Raw genomic sequence first — 24323 nt, forward strand, 5'->3', positions numbered from 1 at the left:
TATTATTCCTGCATTAAAAATGGACATTACATATTTAGATATATATGCTTAAATCTGAATTTTATCTGGTCAACTTATAATGATATTTTACATAGTGATAAAAAGAGAATTAAATTAGAAGCTATAAAACAAATACATAAATATTGGAAAGATATTAAATGTTTTATGTATTTCATAATTTATTAATTAGTAATATGATTGGTTTTCTTAGGTACTTACTTAATTCTCCTAAAAATAACTTGAATCATAGAAAGAAAACAAATAATTAACACTAAAATATAGAAAGGTAGTAAAGAAGACTGTGTCAATCGTAAAAAAAAATCTTGAGATGGTGCCTGAAGGGATTCTTGACATAGGAGCCAATTCATTGTAAAATTCCTACAGAAAACAAAAAGCATGATATTAAAATTACAGATGTTTTAAAAAACTGAACATAAAAGTTATTTTTTATCTCAGTAAAAACTAAGACAAAACACATTTCTTTAGTCTACCAACTTACAACAACAAGGTCATAACCTTTACAAATGAAAGTAACAGCAGTAGTAACCCTCCTCAACAAACTGCCCTAAAAAATTTAAACTTGCTACATTTTAATGATACAGCAATATGACAATCAATATATATATGCAGTCCAATATACATAGGACTCAATATAGTTTTAAGGTAGTTTTATTTTCTATTTTTACCTGGAAGAAAACAAAAAATTTAGCTGTCTAGCCTCAACCAGCACAATCCAATACGATAGTCACTAGTTACATGCAGCTATCAGCACATGCAACGTGGCAAGTGCAAGTGAAAATATTCTTCAGGCACAAAATATACACTGCACTTCAAAGATAAAAACAGCTGAAAAAAGGAATTTAAAAAATACAAAATATATCTCAGTAATTTTATATTGTTTACACATTAATTAAATTCACTTGTTTCTTTTTACTTTTTTTTAATGTGACTACTAGAAAATTATGTATGTGACTAATGTTACATTGTTATTGGACACTCTTGTTTATATTAGATAGCTCTATCAGATAAACTGCTTTTTTTAATCCACACTAAATATAACCAAGACTCCTAGTTATAGGTAGATTTATCAGCATTCTCACTCCCAAACCATCTTTAACTTCCATTTAATCCTTAAATTCCCAGCCCGGGGGAAGGAGATAAGTGATAAAGTGATGTTTAGGAATGCTCATAGATGGACCAGGAATGCTTCACAAATCACTGGGTTTAAACTAAAAGATTCAAAATGCGCCAAACAGCAATAAAACTGTATCAAAGAGGCTGTCATCAAAATCTTTTGTACCCAGGACAAATGCATCTTGTTTTTAAATACACCTATTAAACCTACTAATTCGTTAAGGTCTAATTCAAATTCCCTATTTAATGATCTTCTTTCCATAATCCTAATCTCAATCTTTCCTTCCCCATATTCCCATGGCAGTTTAATTATTGCTTTATTATAGTGCTTAATGCAATCTGCTATGTGTCAGATTGGCTTCCCAGGTGGCACTAGTGATAAAGAACCCGCCTGCCAATGCAGGAGACATAAGAGACACTGTTCGATCCCTGGGTCAGGAAGATTCCCTAGAGAAGAAAATGGCAACCCACTCCAGTATTCTTGCCTGGGGAATCCCATGGACAGAGGCGCCTGGAGTGCTACAGTTCATAGGGTCACAAGGAGTCAGACACAACTGAAGCAACTTAGAACGCATGTGTCAGACTGTAGACATTTTTGTATCCCAAAGAGTACCTGGCCCAGTATCTTGCACATTAAATAAATATTTATTAACACTTCTTTAGTGATTCTTAAAAGTTTCTCTCAACAGAAATGCTTCCTGAAATTCTGATCAACATTACAAACCCTGATATCCAACTGTTATATCTGAATATAAGGCACTTAACAATTTGTACCACCTATATGCCATTAATTCTATAAAAACTACCTAATGAGCTGGCAATATCCTTAAGGACAAGGACTAAGTTTTAATATTAAAATACCAAGTGTATTACCTTGTGAAGCAAATCTAGTACCTGACATGCAGAACAAAGGAGCACTATACAAGATCAACTAAGAAATACTGAACAAAGAAGCCCTTAATGCCAGGTTCATTCTATAGTCTTCCCAGTGACAGAGGAAGTCGGTGAAAAGGTCAGTCGATTATGGACATCTACAACCAATTTTTACTAGTCGCCTACTGAGTTTCAGGCCTACAAATACACCTTTAAAAGACACGGTCCCTAGCTTTATCAAGCACAGTTCAGTTCAGTTCAGTTGCTCAGTCGTGTCCGACTCTTCGTGACCACTTGAATCGCAGCATGCCAGGCCTCCCTGTCCATCATCAACTCCCAAAGTTCACTCAGACTCACGTCCATCGAGTCAGTGATGCCATTCAGCCATCTCAGCCACTGTCGTCCCCTTTTCCTCCCACCCCCAATCCCTCCCAGCATCAGAGTCTTTTCCAATGAGTCAACTCTTTGCATGAGGTGGCCAAAGTACTGGGGTTTCAGCTTTAGCATCATTCCTTCCAAAGAAATCCCAGGGCTGATCTCCTTCAGAATGGACTGGTTGGATCTCACTGCAGTCCAACGGACTCGCAAGAGTCTTCTCCAACACCACAGTTCAATAGCATCAATTCTTCGGCGCTCAGCCTTCTTCACAGTCCAACTCTCACATCCATACATGACCACAGGAAAAACCAGAGCCTTGACTAGATGGACCTTTGTTGGCAAAGTAATGTCTCTGCTTTTGAATATGCTATCTAGGTTGGTCATAACTTTCCTTCCAAGGAGTAAGCATCTTTTAATTTCATGGCTGCAGTCACCATCTGCAGTGATTTTGGAGCCCCAAAAATAAAGTCTGACACTGTTTCCACTGTTTCCCCATCTATTTCCCATGAAGTGATGGGACCAGATGCCATGATCTTCGTTTTCTGAATGTTGAGCTTTAAGCCAACTTTTTCACTCTCCACTTTCATCAAGAGGCTTTTTAGTTCCTCTTCACTTTCTGCCATAAGGGTGGTGTCATCTGCATATCTGAGGTTGTTGATATTTCTCCCAGCAATCTTGATTCCAGCTTGTGCTTCTTCCAGCCCAGCATTTCTCATGATGTGCTCTGCACAGAAGTTAAATAAGCAGGGTGACAGTATACAGCCTTGACGTACTCCTTTTCCTATTTGGAACCAGTCTGTTGTTCCATGTCCAGTTCTAACTGTTGCTTCCTGACCTGCATACAGATTTCTCAAGAGGCAGGTCAGGTGGTCTGGTATTCTCATCTCTTTCAGAATTTTCCACAGTTGATTGTGATCCACACAGTCAAAGGCTTTGGCATAGTCAATAAAGCAGAAATAGATGTTTTTCTGGAACTCTCTTGCTTTTTCCATGATCCAGAGGATGTTGGCAATTTGATCTCTGGTTCCTCTGCCTTTTCTAAAACCAGCTTGAACATCAGGAAGTTCACGGTTCACGTATTGCTGAAGCCTGGCTTGGAGAATTTTGAGCATTACTTTACTAGCGTGTGAGATGAGTGCAATTGTGCGGTAGTTTGAGCATTCTTTGGCATTGCCTTTCTTTGGGATTGGAATGAAAACTGACCTTTTCCAGTCCTGTGGCCACTGCTGAGTTTTCCAAATTTGCTGCCATATTGAGTGCAGCACTTTCACAGCATCATCTTTCAGGATTTGAAATAGCTCCACTGGAATTCCATCACCTCCACTAGCTTTGTTCGTAGTCATGTTTCCTAAGGCCCACTTGACTTCACATTCCAGGATGTCTGGCTCTAGGTGAGTGATCACACCATCGTGATTATCTGGGTCGTGAAGATCTTTTTTGTACAGTTCTTCTGTGTATTCTTGCCACCTCTTCTTCATATCTTCTGCTTCTGTTAGGTCCATACCATTTCTGTCCTTTATCGAGCCCATCTTTGCATGAAATGTTCCCTTGGTATCTCTAATTTTCTTGAAGAGATCTCTAGTCTTTCCCATTCTGTTGTTTTCCTCTATTTCTTTGTATTGATCGCTGAGGAAGGCTTTCTTATCTCTCCTTGCTATTCTTTGGAACTCTGCATTCAGATGCTTATATCTTTCCTTTTCTCCTTTGCTTTTTGCTTCTCTTCTTTTCACAGCTATTTGTAAGGCCTCCCTAGACAGCCATTTTGCTTTTTTGCATTTCTTTTCCATGGGGATGGTCTTGATCCCTGTCTCCTGGACAGAGTCACGAACCTCATTCCATAGTTCATCAGGCACTCTATCAGATCTAGGCCCTTAAATCTATTTCTCACTTCCACGGTATAATGATAAGGGATTTGATTTAGGTCATACCTGAATGGTCTAGTGGTTTTCCCTACTTTCTTCAATTTAAGTCTGAATTTGGCAGTAAGGATTTCATGATCTGAGCCACAGTCAGCCCAAGTAAGATGGTAGATGTTGCAAGAGGGCATTAGAGGGCAGATACACTGAAACCATACTCACAGAAAACTAGTCAATCTAATCATACTAGGACCACAGCCTTGTCTAACTCAATGAAACTACACCATGCCCGTGGGGCAACCCAAGACAGGCGGGTCATGGTGGAGAGATCTGACAGAATGTCGTCCACTGAAGAAGGGAATGGCAAACCACTTCAGTATTCTTGCCTTGAGAACCCCATGAACAGTATGAAAAGGCAAAATGATAGGATACTGAAAGGGGAACTCCCCAGGTCAGTAGGTGCCCAATATGCTACTGGAGATCAGTGGAGAAATAAATCCAGAAAGAATGAAGGGATGGAGCCAAAGCAAAAACAATACCCAGTTGTGGATGTGACTGGTGATAGAAGCAAGGTCCGATGCTGTAAACAGCAATACTGCATAGGAACCTAGAATGTCAGATCCATGAATCAAGGCAAATTGGAAGTGGTCAAACAAGAGATGGCAAGAGTGAATGTCGACATTCTAGGAATCAGCGAACTAAAATGGACTGGAATGGGTGAATTTAACTCAGATGACCATTATATCTACTACTGTGGGCAGGATTCCCTCAGAAGAAATGGAGTAGCCATCATGGTCAACAAAAGAGTCCGAAATGCAGTACTTGGATGCAGTCTCAAAAACGACAGAATGATCTCTGTTCGTTTCCAAGGCAAACCATTCAATATCACAGTAATCCAAGTCTATGCCCCAACCAGTAACACTGAAGAAGCTGAATGGTTCTATGAAGACCCACAAGACCTTTTAGAACTAACACCCAAAAAAGATGTCCTTTTCATTATAGGGGACTGGAATGCAAAAGTAGGAAGTCAAGAAACACCTGGAATAACAGGCAAATTTGGCCTTGGAATATGGAATGAAGCAGGGCAAAGACTAATAGAGTTTTGCCAAGAAAATGCACTGGTCCTATCAAACACCCTCTTCCAACAACACAAGAGAAGACTCTATACATGGACATCACCAGATGGTCAACACCGAAATCAGACTGATTATATTCTTTGCAGCCAAAGATGGAGAAGCTCTATACAGTCAGCAAAAACAAGACCAGGAGCTGACTGTGGCTCAGATCATGAACTCCTTATTGCCAAATTCAGACTTAAATTATCAAGCACACTGCCTCTTAAAGGATTCTTTTATCTTAGTAGATAGGTATGATTCATGCTCCAGAAGACTTCTCTAGTGTTTAAGCCACGTAAAACGTTTGGTTAACTGATACATCACAACATTAAATTTTATGCATGGTATCTAAAATCCCATGTAATCGCAGCAAATGATGATAAGGTTCTAGGGTCTACTTATGAACTAGAGAAGTCTTCCTGACTGAGGGATCGAAAAGATCCCCTGGAGAATATTTACCTATACATTTCGCTAGATTACATGGAATTTTAGATACTGTGCATGAAGTTTCATGCTGTGATGTATTAGTTAACCAAGTGTTTGACATGGATTAAACACTACAGAAGTCTTCTGAATCATATCTATCTACTAAGATAAAAGAATCCTTTAAGAGGCTGTGTGCTTCATAAAGCTAGGGACCATATCTTTATAAGGTATATACATAGGCCTGAAACTCAGCAGGCAACTAGTCAAAGTTGGTTGTAGACCTCCATAATCGACTGGCCTTTTTACTGACTTTCTCTGTAACCTTGGAAGACTCTAGAATGAACCTGGCATTAAGGGCTTCCCTGGTAGCTCAGTTGGTAAAGAGCCTGCCTGCAGTGCAGGAGACCTAGGTTTGATCCCTGGGTCAGGAAGATTCCCTGGAGAAGGAAATGGCAAACCATTCCTGTATCCTTGCCTGGAAAATCCCATGGACAGAAGAGCCTGGTGGGCTGCAGTCCATGGGTTGCAAAGTTAGGCACGACTGAGCGACTAACACTTTCATAGGTAAATATATGTTTTCTGTTATGCAAATGGATTCTACCAGTATATAAAATCATTTATTTCATTTTAGATTTTAAAAATGCACTTAACCAACAAACGAAAGTATACTATTTTTGAATTTAAAAAGTCAGCTTCTGGCACAATCCACTATTATGACCAAAGGTGAGACTCTTTGCTAAGAAATAAATATCTTACTGACCACCTCATTTTTATGCCCAGACCCCATTTTTATTAACGCACAGATTTGTAATATGCCATGAACCTTTTTTTAATTGAATTACAGTGACTTCATACTGTTTTTTTGGCTGCACTGGGTCTTTGTTGCTTTGTGTGGGCTTTCTCTAGTTGCATGAGCGGGGGCTACTCTGCTGCAGCGTGCAGTCTTCTCATCGCGGCAGCTTCTCTTACTGCGGAGCGCAGCTCTAGGTGTGAGGGCTTCGTAGCTGCAGCACACAGGCTCAGTAGTTGTAGCTCGGGTTCTAGAGTGTGCAGGCTCAGTAGCTATGGCAGGTGGGCTCAGTTGTTCTGCAACATGTGGGATCTTCCTGGACCAAGGATCAAACCCATGTCCCCTACATTGGCAGGCAAATTTCCTATCCACTGTGCCACCAAGGAAATCCCCATGTTCTTTTAAATATTAGCATTTTGCTGGTTAGAGGTTAAGATTTCCTTGGTTCTTTATTCATTTTAAATCTTTAATTTGTCCTGACCTTAGATTGTATAATCATTCCTCATTAAGGGAGAAAGTAGTTACTGTGATGCTACTGAGGTTTAAGTATATCTAATTTTAAAAGACCTAAATGAGATATTTTTTAAAATAAGAGAAGTATTAATGTCATATTTCTTCTAGATATTATAATATCCCAGATTATTTTCTGAGTGGTATGTAATGAGATGCCTACTACCTCCTTTGATTATTTTTGCTCTTTATCTTCTAAGTAGTATAGAGTTAGGTAAAACTTACATAATCTAAAACTTACTTAGTCATATTTAGTCCAAATTTTACTTCAAGGAACTTCAGCATATGTCCATTTTCTTTGTGTGGGACAAACATCTGGAGGATAAAGACACTAGTTAGAACTATTAGTTGTAGAACTAACAATATGCTTTTGTCCAATACTAGAACTAGAAAACATAGCAAGATTATGAAACAAAAAATGTGAATTAAAAATGCATGGTATAACTATGAAGCAAGGAGATTTATTGGCATAAGTCAATCACATTACCTTATAGTTAAGCATAAAAGTATAATGGGGTAGTAAGAAAATTTTAACCTTTTTCCAACTAGCATAAACAACTTACCCACTCTTTTGAATGTCTTTTACTCATCTGAATTTATTCTACATATTACTTAATGCTAATTTGGGTAATGATGACATTTTAAATTAAATGAAAAATAAAGTAGAATTTTTAAAAGTGTATCTAGAAAAAATTCAGAATCCTATTTTCCCACCTAATATACTAGGTATGATTACTGTTCAACTAAAAATATTACTGTATAAACTCTATTGTTATCCCATTATTCTAATTAAAATTAAATTATTCAAATTGCTTTACTACATGAATCTCCAACACAGAGTTACTTACCTTCATTATAATATTCAATGTCACTGTCAGAGTACACACCAAGTAAAAATTAATCACTTTCATTATTTTAGCCACAAAAGTTCCTTTCTTCACATTCAGCTATGGGGAGGAGGAACCATATGAACAAATAAGTGAGATTTTTTAAAAAAATTAACAATTTAAAAATTCACCCCAAGAATGATAGTCAATTCTACTTACCTGAAGGCACTTAGCAAGCATTAAGGCTACTACTAAACTTAATAAAGGAGATACCAATAAAGCTGAATTCTCAAACTGCAGTAAATATCCCAGAAAGAGAGAAAATATATAGATTTTATAAACTTCATGAACCTATTGGGACAAAAATGAGAATAAAATGAATTTTACTGTACATTTTTTCCATTAGATAAAGTTTGACTACAATTATAAAGTAAATGCTCTACTATAATTTTGGACAGTGTTGTACAACCATTCAATTTTAATTTCTTTTACTTTTATGTCACTTTACTTTATTTATACTTTTACTCTTTTATATATATATACTATAAGTATATATAAATATACTTATATATTTTTACTTCTTTATACTTTTATGTCATTTTACTTTAATTACTTTTAATTTTATGTACTTTTAATGTCATGGAATATAGTTCTTTCTTTTTAGAAAGAACTCTCCAGAAACAAAGTAAAAAGCTTTGAAATCATGGATGTCTAAATCAAACTAAAAGAACCTTCTTTAATCCCAGGCTCTGACTTCATTTCACTTGGTTTGTCATGTCCACCTGAGCAATGTCAAGCTATGTAAGTAAAAAATCATAATCTTTAGCAGTAGTCCCCAAAACCTACCCAAGGAAAATATATTGCCATGAAATACGGCACCAGCGAAAAGTATTTTTGTACTTGGTCCATTTAACAGTGACAATAAGAAAGCTAAATTTAATTTCCTAATAGAAGAAGACCTCCTAGTTCTTCTACAAAGTTATGTCTTACTAGGTTTCTTTTCTAAACTTCAATAGTATAATTTAATCTACCATAAAACAGATTCCTTTTATTGAATAGAAAGGGGAGAACTAAGACAAAATATAGACATTAGTTGGGGTGAGGGGGAGGAATCAAAAGGTAGAGTGATCTTAAAAAAAAAACACAGAAAGAAAAAACATCCCTAAAAGGCCAGAGCCATTTTTTAAAAAAATACCTCACTGTTGGGAGACTGACACAGTCACAAGGAGAGGGCTCTACTGATTTTCTGGGTGCTAGTAATATCCTATTTTTTCATTTTGGCTGCTGGTTCTCTTAGTCCAAACCTATGCCTCTATCCCAGATTCATAATGCTGGGGCCAACCTTATCATCTATATTTCTGCTTTTCCATTTGGCTCCCTATTAAGCTCTGCCAATCTGTGTTCCTGAGAGGTAAGGCTGGAGGACAGAGCAGAGATGTATTCCTTCCTGCAGCCTGCAGTTCCTGGGTGGACCACCTTAGCAAGGCTTCTTCACTCCAACGGAGTAATTCCTTCCTGTAACAGCAGTTCCATGCAGCTGCAGTTTTCTTAAGCTTCAAGAATCAGCTTTATCATGTCTTCTTACCCCAGAGACGATGGGATCAGCTGGCCAGAGTACCATTCTCAGAAGTCTGGGTCCCTTTTCCAGAGAGCCCTTCTTTCCAGTACAGAGACACCAGCAAAGTGGAGCAGTGGCTCTTTATCAGAGGTCTATTTCAGCTCCATGGGGGTCCCTCCTCTAACCTCTAAACTTCTAAGTTTTAATAATTTCCAGTTCTTCCACAGCTTCTAGGGTGGTAGCTGCTTCCTGAAGCTTTACCTCTGTAATACTTTTAGGTACTTATTACCCTTTCACTTAACAAGTTAACAACTTTATACTTGGTTAATGATTATTTAAATAACCTAATCACCAGGATTCTGGACCAAGCGGAGGAAAAAGGATGAGCATGAAGATTCCCAAATTTCTAGATAAGATAATATATTAAAAACTCAATAAATGTTTATAAATAAGGAAAAGAAAGATAACAAAGCAAAAAAATAAAAAGATAAAGGGACTGAATGTCTATGGGAAACTACTGCTGACAGGAGTATAATCAATATAACTCTTCTGGGGAAAGGCTTGGTATCTCTAGTTAGATTGAATATGCACTATCCTTTGACTTCTAATTCCACTATGAGGTATATCTTCTAGAAAAATCTTCTGAGCAGGGTGATATGTATATGAATGCTTATAGCAGCACTAGTCATATGAACAATAAACTGGAAAAAAGCTGAAATGTTATTTAGCAGCAGAATATATTAATAAATAAAAATGAATGAAATATAGCTCTATATATCACCATGGATGAATCTCAAAAGCAAATCAGGCAAAAGTAAACAATACATTATAATTTAACAACATATTTTTAGGAATACATAGATAGGTGGTAAAAAAAAATAAAGAAAAAGAAGGAAAGGATTAACAAAATTCAGGATAGTTAGCCTCTGTTGGAGAGGGAGCAGGATATGACTGGGAAAAAGGGGCTTCCAGGGTATTGAAATGCTCCAATTCTTGGCCTGGGTGTTCAATTACTCATATTTTTTCTATACATTATATGTGTGCTCAGTTGCTCAGTCATGTCCAACTCTTTGTGACCCCTTGGCCTGGATACTCAGCCCATGGGATATATATAGCATACATAGACTCTTGAACATGTCCTATATTTCACTTTTTCTTTTTTTTAAGAAACTGGGAAGATGGGAGAAATGGCTAGAAATAGAGAGGAAGCACAGGGGTGACTTTGGTTAAACAGCCCAGGCTTAAGGGACTCTCAAAGTGCTTCTAAAAGGACTAGGGAAGAATGAGTTTAACAACCTTTTAAGTAGAAGTATAAATCAGAGCCTATTAAAGCATTTCAAAGTAAGTTTAAAAGCTAAATGGTTTTTATGCAACCCTATAAACACTAGATTTAAAATTCTGCAGATTTAAAGTCATAATTTTGAAATGCCATTAATACCTTGTCACTCTGCTCCAGTGAAAAACTATCTAGCAAGAAGAGAGATATTGCTTGAAGAAACAGGAGATAGTGGCTGTACTCCCACACCATCATAAAGGTGTAAGTTGAAGCACTCATCAACAAATAGCAAAACCTCTAGGGAAAACAAAAGCAAGAAACTAAGTGTTAACAGCTTTGTTACTATACAAACCCATAAGGTTGTTACCTGAACTTCTGCAGCCGTTACTGGTTCTATTTTAAAGCAACTCTTAAAACTTTTTTTAAAGATCACATAATTATGATTAAATCTTTACATAAACAATAAGATCTTAAATCAAATGTTCTACAAAGAAATCAACCACTTGCCCTTCATGTTCAACATCATATTGAGAACCTCAGGAAGATAAAAAAAAGAAAAGAAGAAAATTCAGTAAAATTTTCTTTCATTCTAAGAGATAAGGTAGTAAGTATTTTTAAATGGTGGCTTTTACTAGACTTGACTGCTGGGTGGTCACTACTACTGATTCAGGTTGATTCAGGTGCAAATCTTCTTTCAAACACACACACACACACACACACACACACACAATGTGTATGTATAGTGTGAATTCAAGGGGAAGCAAACATAATGGAATGACAGTTTACATATATATATATATATATATATGTGTGTGTGTGTATGTATGTATCTATTTGGTTTCTAAATTTTAGTGAAGAACTGATACAAAATTGGGCCTTCCAGGTGGCTCGGTGGTAAAGAATCCACCTGCCAATGCAGAAGATACAGTTTCAGCCCCTGGGTCAGGAAGTTCCCCTGGAGAAGGAAATGGCAACCCACTCCAGTATTCTTGCCTGGAGAATCCCACAGACAGAGCAGCCGGGTGGGCCGGGCTACAGTCAATGGGGTCGCAAAGAATCCGACACAACAAAAGAGCAACAACATACAAAATACTCCAGATAACTGAATTTTAATCTTTCTCTTCCTCATCTTGATTAATTACTTAGCAGCAACACAATTTGTAACCTTTTTAGTTTTTTGCTCTTAGCAACTACACAGGTTATTCTTCAAATATTTTTTGGTGAGATATTTCAAATACCTTTTGGAAAAAGGTACCTCAGATGTTACAGTAATCTTGCTTTTGCTTCTTTCAATTATTACAACACCTCCAAGATTCCCAGGCATCATGGCGGCAGAAAGTGCAATTTTGTTTTCTTAAAAAATTGAGTTTTAAGCTGAAGGGTTAAGAATACACCACAGTAAAAACTTGCTCTTTTTTAACCGCCATGTTTTTATACAATCCCTAATATTGCTACTGCTTTAATATTTGAATAGATATTTTGCTCTTCTTGTGTACTCTTGAGTACCAGACATGTGTGTCAGTTGCTTAGTTGTGTCCGACTCTTTGTGACCTTATAGACTGTAGCCCACCAGGTTCCTCTGTCCATGGGATTCTCCAGCCAAGAATACTGGAGTAGTTTGCCATTGCCTTCTCCACCAGATCTTCCCAACCCAGCAGAGATCAAACTCGGGTCTCCTGCACTGCAGGGTGGACTGTCTATTATCTGAGCCACCAGTGAAGCCCAGTACCAGATGAGTGGTTACAAATAATCAAATAACTGCTAAACATAATTTACTTCCTTTATGTTAATATTGAGAGGAAAAAAATGAAAGAGGATGGGAGAGGAGGAGGGAGAAACTCATGGAATACTTTCAAAATACAGAAAAATAATTGCGCTTAAATAAACAAGGAGAAAAACATGTAAACAAAAATAGGAGTATAAGCTATTATATCCCTCCAAAAAGCACCAGGTCTTTGGTAAACAATAGTGAACTGAAGGGAAATATACTTTTCACTGTGTATCTATCCATTTACACTGAATTTTTTTTTTTAACCATCTGTATAACATAGATGCGGAGAAGGCAATGGCACCCCACTCCAGTACTCTTGCCTGGAAAATCCCATGGATGGAGGAGCCTGGTAGGCTGCAGTCCATAGGGTCGCTGGGAGTCGGACATGACTGAGCAACTTCACTTTCACTTTTCACTCTCATGCATTGGAGAAGGAAATGGCAACCCACTCCAGTGTTCTTGCCTGGAGAATCCCAGGGACAGGGGAGCCTGGTGGGCTGCCGTCTATGGGGTCGCAGAGTCTGACACGACTGAAGCAACTTAGCAGCAGCAGCATAACGTAGATGTCTTTATTACTTTTTAAATGTATGTATTTTATTATTATTATATATATGAGTGCATTTCGGCTGCACTGGGTCCCCGCGGCCTCTGTGCAGGCCTCCTCTGTTTGCAGCGAGCCGGGGCTACTCTCGAGCTGCAGTGCACAGGCATCTCTTCGTGGTGGTCTCCCTTCTCACAGCACACGGGCTCTACAGCACAGGCTCAGTAGCCGTGGTGCACGGGCTTAGTTGCCCCGCACCGTGTGGAATCTTCCTGGACCAGGGATTGAACCCGTATCCTCTGCCTTGGCAGGTGGACTCTTAACCACTGGACCACCAGGGAAGTCCTTTTTTAATTAAAACAATTTTTTAAAGTACTAGGAAGAATACACAACATGGCAATGAAACAATGATATTCAGAAAAATATAGAATATGGTATAGAAGGGAAAAATAAATTTACACTTCATTCTACCTCTTCTGAAACACCTTTTAAAATAAATAATTTTATTTTTTTTTTAAAGAAACTTTTCTGACATGGGCTATTTCTTAAAATGTTTATTATTAGTAATATACTTCCTGATGATTTTTTTTCATTTTTGTTTCCTTTTTTTGGCTGTACTGGGTCTTTGTGGCTGTGTGTGTGCTTTCTCTGGTTTCAGAGAATGGGGGCTGCTCTTCCTTGCGGAGTCTGGGCGTCTCATTGTAGTAGTTTCTCTTGTTGCAGCATTCAGGCTCTCAGGTGCACAGGCCTGGTTGTTCCAAGGCATGTGGGATCTTTCTGGACCAAGGATCAAACCCGTGTCCCTTGCTTGGCAGGCAGATTCTTAACCACTAGACCACCAGGGAAACCCTGATGTGGACTATTTTTAAAGTCTTTTATTGAATTTGTTACAATATTGCTTGTGTTTTATATTTTCATTTTTTTGGCAGCAGAGTACATGGAATCTTAGCTCCCAGACCAGGGATCGAACCCATGCACCCTGCCTTGGAGGGTGAAGTCTAAACCACTGCACCACCAGCGAAGTTCCAGAAGAATGATTTTATTAAAAATCATTTTATCTTTGATAGGGAATTCCCTGGCAGTCTAGTGGTTAGGACTTCACTACCACTAAAGAAGGCATGGGCTTCATCCCCGCTAGGGAACCTAAGATGCCTTGAGGCATGGCCAAAAAAAACCCAAACACATCTTTTTTTGTGCCAACAAAATTTTCACTTTAATTCAAAATAATGGTAAATATAAAGAAGCTTAGGCAGTTCATTTTGCTATGTTACACTTTTAAACAAAAACTGAAGAACTATTCTTCCCTAGAAGGCTGCACAATCTAACAGGAAAACATTCAATTAAAGACTTCCTATTGTAGAAAATATTCCTCCTCGAAAAGGTCTTTACACAAGCCCAGCAAAAGAAAAATTACAAATCTAAAATGTTTTAGATAAATTATTTTAGATAAAAAAGGAAATTCTAGTACTACAGAAAATGAAATAAAGTTTGCTATGCTCAGGACATCTGACATCCCTGAAAGAAGAGTATTTTTCAGAGATTTCACAAAGGAACCTTAAGCGAATCCTATTTCCTAGCCAACCAGGTCCCTGTAGTCAGTCCCTTTTTCAGGCTGAGATTTCTTAATCCAAGACAGGCAGACAGACTGTCAAAAGATTACTACATTGAAGTCAAGTTCAATATAATTGGTTGCCTTTTATAATCATATTTATTTTATTTTATGCATTTAAAATCATTATTCTGAGATGGAGTATCTAAGCTTCACCTGATTCCTCAAAGGGTTTACGGCAGTAACAACAACAAAAGTTAAGAATCTAAACCACCCAGGACAGTCTCCTGAAGCTTACCTATACCTCAGTCACAGAAAACGTAAAGGCAAACAAAATGTAAAATGTAAACAAAATGTGCATTGCCACCACTGCTGTCACTTGCGGTCACTTTCTAACTTCATTAATATTCTTCAACTCGTGATGAGTAAAGGCCATGAATGTCCCCAAAGTGAGAGAAATAGCAAAATAAAATATTCTTCATATTTGTCAAGTAACTGCACTAAAAGTAACATCTCCCTTCTCCTAAGTATACTGTCAGACTACAGAAAAAGTTATAACAAGATTATCTATCATGTAGTAACTAGATTTCACTGAATATAACTTAACTTTTCATATGAATAGCTTTAAAATTATATACCACATTTGCAATATATCAGAATGGTGACAAATAAATTTGCATCTTACCTCTCCATAAGAATTTAAGTTGCTTTTTAAATAGCCTGTAAGTGCAGCAACTTGGCATGCAAAATACGGTAGTGCCCAGTTTTCTCTTAAAGGAATGGAGTGTTCAATTCTTGTTGTATCTACCCTAAAATAAACCACAGATGAACAGCAAAAGAGCAAGACATTGTATTTGTGTAACACTACACTTTTCAAGGCACTTTCACACACATCTCATTGTTCTCCATATCCTGTGAGGTAGGCATGGACAAAGCCACCATTACCTAGGCAGCATCTTACAACAAATTCATTGTTTCACTACTACCTGACCTCCCACCCAGGAAAACCCAGTGCTGCTGTGTCTGCTTGATGAATAGATGGGCCTTTGTGAGAATTTGAAAAGGCATCTCTGCTCGGGGCAAATACAGCCTCATGCTACAACACACAACTTGTTGCAAGTACATTGGAGTTCAACCCCCATCTTCCCTTCCCTTAGAAAAGACATGGTTATCCCTCTCTAGAGGGATATCTCTAGACATGGTTATCTCTCTAGAGCACAATGTGCACTATGGAATTAGCAGTTCTTATACTAACTTTTATGTAAAAGGAATAAGAAGCTCAGAGAAGTGGTGACTTAATCAAGTCATTTAGCTGGAAGATGACACAATTAGGATTACAATGCGTGTCTTCTAATATCTACTTAATACTCCTTCCAGAATTAACATTACAACAGCCCTGTATATGATAGATCTAGAGAGCTCTGAAAATTTCCAGAATCACAAACACAATGTTTTTGGAGGTGCCTCCTAAGTTTCTCCTGTATCAATCTTCATTGAGTGTTGTCTCCTATGCATATCCTCCCTTCCTAACACACCGGACTCTGTTCATAACAATTAATTTGGATCTCCATAAATTCAATGGCTATTTCTGTGCCCCTCCCCTGCCACACAAACACAATGGTGCTACTGCTTTAAAATACTTCATGAAAATTGCTGCATAATTCTCCTAATGGAGACAAACATGCTTGCATTTATTTTGGTTCAATCAAACTGTGGTACAGGGACTTCCCTGGTGCCAGAGTGGTTAAGAATCCACCTGCCAATCCAGGGGACAGGGGTTCAATCCCTGGTCCGGGAAGATCCCATATGCTGCAGAGCAACTAAACCCGTGCACCTCAACTACTGAGCCTGTGAGCTTCAACTACCAAGCCCGAGTGCTCTCAGGGGCCCGAGCAACTACTGAGCCTGTGGGCTGCAAGGACTGAAGCCCACGTGCCTAGAGCCTGACCTCTGCAACTAGAGAAGCCATCACAAAGAGAAGCCCGAGCACCACAATGAAGAGGAAAGCCACACAAAGCAATGAAGACCCAGCACAGCCATAAATAAGTAAGTAAAATTATTTTTTTTTAAATTGTGGTACAGGGAATTCCAGGTAAGAGAAACCCAAGTAAGATGGTAGGTGTTGCAAGAGGGCATCAGAGGGCAGACACACTGAAACCATACTCACAGAAAACTAGTCAATCTAATCACACTAGGACCACAGCCTTGTCTAACTCAATGAAACTACACCATGCCTGTGGGGCAACCCAAGACGGGTGGGTCATGGTGGAGAGATCTGACAAAATGTGGTCCACTGGAGAAGGGAATGGCAAACCACTTCAGTATTCTTGCCTTGAGAACCCCATGAACAGTATGAAAAGGCAAAATGATAGGATACTGAAAGAGGAACTCCCCAGGACAGTAGGTGCTCAATATACTACTGGAGATCAGTGGAGAAATAAATCCAGAAAGAATGAAGGGATGGAGCCAAAGCAAAAACAATACCCAGTTGTGGATGTGACTGGTGATAGAAGCAAGGTCCGATGCTGTAAACAGCAATACTGCATAGGAACCTGGAATGTCAGGTCCATGAATCAAGGCAAATTGGAAGTGGTCAAACAAGAGATGGCAAGAGTGAATGTCGACATTCTAGGAATCAGCGAACTAAAATGGACTGGAATGGGTGAATTTAACTCAGATGACCATTATATCTACTACTGAGGACAGGAATCCCTCAGAAGAAATGGAGTAGCCATCATGGTCAACAAAAGAGTCCGAAATGCAGTACTTGGATGCAGTCTCAAAAACGACAGAATGATCTCTGTTCGTTTCCAAGGCAAACCCTTCAATATCACAGTAATCCAAGTCTAGCCCCAACCAGTAACGCTGAAGAAGCTGAAGTTGAATGGTTCTATGAAGACCTATAAGACCTTTTAGAACTAACACCCAAAAAAGATGTCCTTCTCATTATAGGGGACTGGAATGCAAAAGTAGGAAGTCAAGAAACACCTGGAGTAACAGGCAAATTTGGCCTTGGAATACAGAATAAAGCAGGGCAAAGACTAATAGAGTTTTGCCAAGAAAATGCATTGGTCATAGCAAACACCCTCTTTCAACAACATAAGAGAAGACTCTACACATGGACATCACCAGATGGTCAACACCGAAATCAGATTGATTATATTCTTTGCAGCCAAAGATGGAGAAGCTCTATACAGTCAACAAAAGCAAGACCAGGAGCTGACTGTGGCTCAGATCATGAACTCCTTATTGCCAAATTCAGACTTAAATTGAAGAAAGTAGGGAAAACCACTAGACCATTCAGGTATGACCTTAATCAAATCCCTTTTGATTATACAGTGAAAGTGAGAAATAGATTTAAGGGCCTAGATCTGATAGAGTGCCTGATGAACTATGGAATGAGGTTCGTGACACTGTCCAGGAGACAGGGATCAAGACCATCCCCATGGAAAAGAAATGCAAAAAAGCAAAATGGCTGTCTGGGGAGGCCTTACAAATAGCTGTGAAAAGAAGAGAAGTGAAAAGCAAAGGAGAAAAGGAAAGATATAAGCATCTGAATGCAGAGTTCCAAAGAATAGCAAGAAGAGATAAGAAAGCCTTCCTCAGCGATCAATGCAAAGAAATAGAGGAAAACAACAGAATGGGAAAGACTAGAGATCTCTTCAAGAAAATTAGAGATATCAAGAGAACATTTCATGCAAAGATGGGCTAGATAAAGGACAGAAATGGTATGGACCTAACAGAAGCAGAAGATATGAAGAAGAGGTGGCAAGAATACACAGAAGAACTGTACAAAAAAGATCTTCACGACCCAGATAATCACGATGGTGTGATCACTCACCTAGAGCCAGACATCCTGGAATGTGAAGTCAAGTGGGCCTTAGAAAGCATGACTACGAACAAAGCTAGTGGAGGTGATGGAATTCCAGTGGAGCTATTTCAAATCCTGAAAGATGATGCTGTGAAAGTGCTGCACTCAATATGGCAGCAAATTTGGAAAACTCAGCAGTGGCCACAGGACTGGAAAAGGTCAGTTTTCATTCCAATCCCAAAGAAAGGCAATGCCAAAGAATGCTCAAACTACCGCACAATTGCACTCATCTCACACGCTAGTAAAGTAATGCTCAAAATTCTCCAAGCCAGGCTTCAGCAATACGTGAACCGTGAACTTCCTGATGTTCAAGCTGGTTTTAGAAAAGGCAGAGGAACCAGAGATCAAATTGCCAACATCCTCTGGATCATGGAAAAAGCAAGAGAGTTCCAGAAAAACATCTATTTCTGCTTTATTGACTATGCCAAAGCCTTTGACTGTGTGGATCACAATCAACTGTGGAAAATTCTGAAAGAGATGGGTATATCAGATCACCTGACCTGCCTCTTGAGAAATCTGTATGCAGGTCAGGAAGCAACCGTTAGAACTGGACATGGAACCAATACAATATTGTAAAGTTTAAAAATAAAAAAAATAAAAAAAAAAAGAACTGGACATGGAACAACAGACTGGTTCCAAATAGGACAAGGAGTACGTCAAGGCTGCATATTATCACCCTGCTTATTTAACTTATATGCAGAGTACATCATGAGAAATGCTGGGCTGGAAGAAGCACAAGCTGGAATCAAGATTGCCGGGAGAAATATCAATAACCTCAGATATGCACATGATACCACCCTTATGGCAGAAAGTGAAGAGGAACTAAAAAGCCTCTTGATGAAAGTGAAAGTGGAGAGTGAAAAAGTTGGCTTAAAGCTCAACATTCAGAAAACGAAGATCATGGCATCCGGTCCCATGAGTTCATGGGAAATAGATGGGGAAACAGTGGAAACAGTGTCAGACTTTATTTTTTGGGGGCTCCAAAATCACTGCAGATGGTGACTGCAGCCATGAAATTAAAAGACACTTACTCCTTGGAAGGAAAGTTATGACCAACCTAGATAGCATATTTAAAAGCAGAGACATTACTTTGCCAACAAAGGTCCGTCTAATCAAGGCTCTGGTTTTTCCTGTGGTCATGTATGGATGTGAGAGTTGGACTGTGAAGAAGGCTGAGCGCCGAAGAATTGATGCTTCTGAACTGTGGTGTTGGAGAAGACTCTTTAGAGTCCTTTGTACTGCAAGGAGATCCAACCAGTCCATTCTGAAGGAGATCAGCCCTGGGATTTCTTTGGAGGGAATGATGCGGAAGCCGAAACTCCAGTACTTTGGCCACCTCATGCGAAGAGTTGACTCATTGGAAAAGACTCTGATGCTGGGAGGGATTGGGGGCAGGAGGAGAAGTGGACGACAGAGGCTGAGATGGCTGGATGGCATCACTGACTCGATGGATGTTGAGTCTGAGTGAACTCTGGGAGCTGGTGATGGACAGGGAGTCCTGGTGTGCTGAGATTCATGGGGTCGCAAAGAGTCGGACACGACTGAGCGACTGAACTGAACTGACAGGGAATTCCCTGGCAGTCCAGTGGGTGGGACTCTGCCGTTTCACTGCCGAGTGCGCAGGTTCAATCCCTGGCTGGGGAACTTTTTTTTAATGTGGCACAGCCATACAATAGGCTACTTACTACTTAGCAACAAAAAGGGATGAACTATTGATACACTCAACATACATGAATCTCAAAATGACTCTGCTAAGTGGAAGAAAAAAACAAAAAATATATGCCGTATGACTCCATTTATATAAATTTCTAGAAACTGCAAACTAATTTACAGTGACAGAAAGCAAATCATCAGTTTCCTGAAGACAGTGGAATAGCGGTAGAGGTGGGGTAAGAAGAGGAACAAGGGAGAGATTTCCAGATAGCACATCTAAACTCTGGGTGGTGATAACATTATACTGATTTTGTTGATGGTTTCACAAGTGTGTCTAAACATCTAAAATTATCAACTGGTACATTTTAAATATGTACAGCTTATTCTATGTCAATTATACCTCAAAACTGCTATAAAGTATTAGAAAATAACCTGTGTTCTATGAATGTATATGTAATTGAAAGTATATATACACACATATTAAAAACATGAAGATCAAATGAAATACAAGCTGAAAAACACTTAATACATTTTCTAAAACCTAGTCAACAGTATTAGATCTTTCCTCTTTTATAACTCTGTATGATCTATTTTTACTTAACAATATGAGCATCCTTCTATAATATATACGCCCATAAACTTCAAGAACATTGAATGGTCATGGTACATAACTATACATGTTTATCATAATCTAACCAGTTCCTCCCTATTGTTATATACTTACCTTGTTTTTGACTTTACCTACTACAGTTTTTAAAAACAGGAACCAATGGTTTTGTATAGAGATCATTGGTCTCATTGTTTACTTTTAATTCTTTAACCCAATTGGAATTTATTTTATTGTATATGGAGTATTTCTTTTCCAGATGTGACTGCTGCAATACCATTTTGTGAATATCATGTATTCTAAAGACCACCTATTCTCATACAATATTACTTCTGAAAATTTGTTGTGAAAGTTGGCTTTCTAAAACACAAAACAAGATATTCACTATGTCATTAGTCAACAAACAGGAAGGAGAGGATGTCTATTCTCAAGTCAGGACTTTACCAACCACTCTACCAGCCCAGAATTGGGAAGCTGAACCTGTAATCCTCATTCCAAAGACTCATTCACTACCCCTACCCAACGCACAGATCGGTACAGTGAAACCTACAAAACTGTGCACCAGAAACACTGTCTGGGAAGGGATGAGGGAACCTTCTTAGTCATTGCAGCAAAAACTGAGCAACTCTGCCAGTTATTCTCTACATGAACAAGCCTCCTCACAGCCCCAGTCCTGAATGCCTGGGTTACTCAACGTTCTTCCCCACACCACCATCCCTGGTGGTTGTAAGCACCAGAAGGATAACAATGGGATGTGACAAAATCCAGTGAGACTTACTTTTTCTCCCCAGTGGCAGAGCCGAGCAGAGAGCAGAACAAACCAGCAGTTCAAATAATAACTACTTTTATCAACCGGGCCTACGGATATATTCCCAGAGACAGCCAACTCTGAGTTTTTGTGTTTTCATTTCAAATACATCATAGTATAAACATAACCTGAATCAACTGGATGACCACTTTGTAACTCATTATTGCCAAAAGATTTCAGGACTCACTTTCATGTTTGTGTTAATAATCCAATTGGTTACACGTACTACTTCAACTGCCTTGGGTTAATCAGGAAAAAAAAAAAACATGACATGGTTTTCTTAATACTAAGTGATGTATTGCCAAGTAAAAACAAAATGTACAGATCACTATGGCAAAAAAAAAAAAAAATTTTCATAATGGATAACAGAGCAACATGAGATCTGAGTCATCTTACAGTATCCAGTCATGTAGGTTTGCCATACTCAAAAGAACCTAGTGAACTGGTATATGTTCTTCAGTCGTGTCTGATTGTTTGTAACCCCATGGACCGTAGACTGCTAGGCTACTCTGTCCATGGGACTTCCCAGGCAAGAATACTGGCGTGAACTGTATTTTCTTTCTCCAGATGATCTTCCTGACCCACAGACTGAACCCGTATCTCCTACATTAGCAGGTGGATTCTTCACCATTGAGCCACCAGGGAAGCTCCGGTACTATATACATGCTGAGTAGAAATTTGGCTTTAGCAAAATATCATTTTTCACATTAATGTTTCTAGTTAATATTTTACTGGTTTGTTACTTCATTAGTAAATTGGTTTCAATACTATCATAAATGTTTTCATCACAAGGAGTTGGAAACATAGTTTTATGTTTTATATTTAAGTAACATCATCATTCAAATTGGGCTTCCCAGTGGTGCTAGTGGTAAAGAACCCAGCTGCCAATGCAGGAGACACGGGTTCAATCCCTGGGTCGAGAAGATCCCCTAGAGGAGGGCATGGCAACCCACTCCAGCATTCTTGCCTGGAGAATCCTACAGACAGAGGAGCCTGGCGGGCTGCAGTCTATGGGGTCACCAAGTCGGAAACAACTGAAGCGACTGAGCACACATCCATGCATCATTCAGGTTATTTAAGTCAACACACGAAATCCATGATTATAAAGTTTTAAATATACATATGTGAAGCTTGAGAAACACTGACGTTTTTATTTATTTGCTTTTGGCTGTGCTGGGTCTTTGCCTGCATGGGCTTTTCTCTAGTCGTGGGGGCCACTGTCCAGGTGTGGTGTGTGGACTTCTTGTTACAGAGCAAAGACTCTAGGATGAACAGGCTCCGGCAGTTGCAGCAGGCGGGCTCACAAGCTGTGGATCCAGGCTCTGGAGCACAGGCTCAACAGCTGTGGCCCACCGGTTTCCGGGACAGGGATGGAACCCATGTCTCCTGCACTGGCAGGTGGATTCTTTACCACTGAGCCAAAAGGGAAGCTCACAAACACTGATTTAGATTAGATGTGAAAAACAGCCTGGCATGTCTATGTATCATGTGTGAAAGTTGAAAAATACCTATGCAATATTAGTATCATTTCAAATAGCTATATGTTCTCTTGCATCGACATATTATAGTTTACCTATTAGTTCCCTTATATTTAGGTTGTTTTCTAATCTTTCATTTTATTACAAATAATACTACTGAGGCAGTGAAATCTTCCCTTATTTTTAAAATTACTTTTTTGGATAAAATGAAATTCCTCAGAAAAACTGGAATCTAAAATTGAAAACCTTATAATTCCACAAGTATCTGGAGTATTCCAATAAGATTATTATAGATACAGCACCACATGTTACCACTGTTTTCTGTCATCTCCGCTACATGTGCATTCCTTGCATTTTACCTTTTATTAATCACCAATGTGTTTAGTAATCTTTTTTTGGCCAAAGATTAAACTTAGTATAGACTTTTAATCAGATATAATTTTTTTGCTCTTCAAATACAAAGTTGGGTCCACTGAAAGTGATTTTCTGGTATATATTTGAGATGAGAAGATTAGTGAGGACCAAGAGCAATTTCTGTATTCTTTATACATGAAGATTGGATTCATATTACCCCATTTTGGTGATAAGACTATTCAGAGGGAATCATCTTACTTCTCCCCACTACTGTATACACAGTGCTACTTCCTGAAATTGTCTTGAATTTTCTAGTATGCCTACATCCTTCAATTTGAACAAACAGGAGCTTTTTTACTATCCTGCCTTCTAATTCTAATATTAAGGAACACAAAATGTCATTAAGAACACAACTAATACTCAAAATACAGTGGAATAACTCATGTCTTTTTATACTTTTCCAGGCAATCATATATAAACCAAAGCTGATGAATAAAAAAGATAGCATATTCTTTCTTGGCATTAAAATATATTTTGCCATATAAAATATATACCAACGTGGGACTTCCCTGGTGGTCCAGGGACTCTGCTTCCACTGCAGGGGAGGTGGGTTCAATCTCTGGTCAGGGAACTAAGATCCCAAAGCCACGCAACATGTGGCCAAAAAAACAGAAGAAAAATATATACCAAAAAATAAACAACACAAAACAAACATATAGAAAAACTACTTGCTAAGAATTTCTAAATTGCTAAAAGATACATTTTAACAGAGATATATCAGATTAATTTTTCTACCTAACTCCTGGTCCAGCTACCTAGGATATATTTATTGTGTCATTAAATAAGGCAACTGAATTATAATAAGGCAATTTTGTTACAATTCTCACTAAGATGTTTAAAATATTTTGACAGGGAGTCTTATTTATTTTTTAATTGCTGTTATTTTTA

At 38.5% G+C, this 24323-nt stretch overlaps 1 protein-coding gene across 2 annotated transcripts in view; it reads right to left on the bottom strand.

Moving 5' to 3' along the window:
- DPY19L4 (dpy-19 like 4) overlaps positions 1-24323 on the bottom strand; it is a 68455-nt gene that overhangs the window by 25195 nt on the left and 18937 nt on the right. For both annotated transcript variants that reach the window (XM_055546639.1, XM_055546638.1), the window contains exons 7-12: positions 15290-15413; positions 10906-11040; positions 8129-8260; positions 7931-8029; positions 7324-7397; positions 220-378 (exon numbers count right to left, since the gene is read on the bottom strand). In XM_055546639.1, the coding sequence (XP_055402614.1) occupies positions 220-378; positions 7324-7397; positions 7931-8029; positions 8129-8260; positions 10906-11040; positions 15290-15413 (723 nt within the window). The remainder of the gene's footprint in view (positions 1-219; positions 379-7323; positions 7398-7930; positions 8030-8128; positions 8261-10905; positions 11041-15289; positions 15414-24323) is intronic.

The sequence above is a fragment of the Bubalus kerabau genome, chromosome 14, assembly GCF_029407905.1.
Source record: "Bubalus kerabau isolate K-KA32 ecotype Philippines breed swamp buffalo chromosome 14, PCC_UOA_SB_1v2, whole genome shotgun sequence".
NCBI lineage: Eukaryota > Metazoa > Chordata > Mammalia > Artiodactyla > Bovidae > Bubalus > Bubalus kerabau.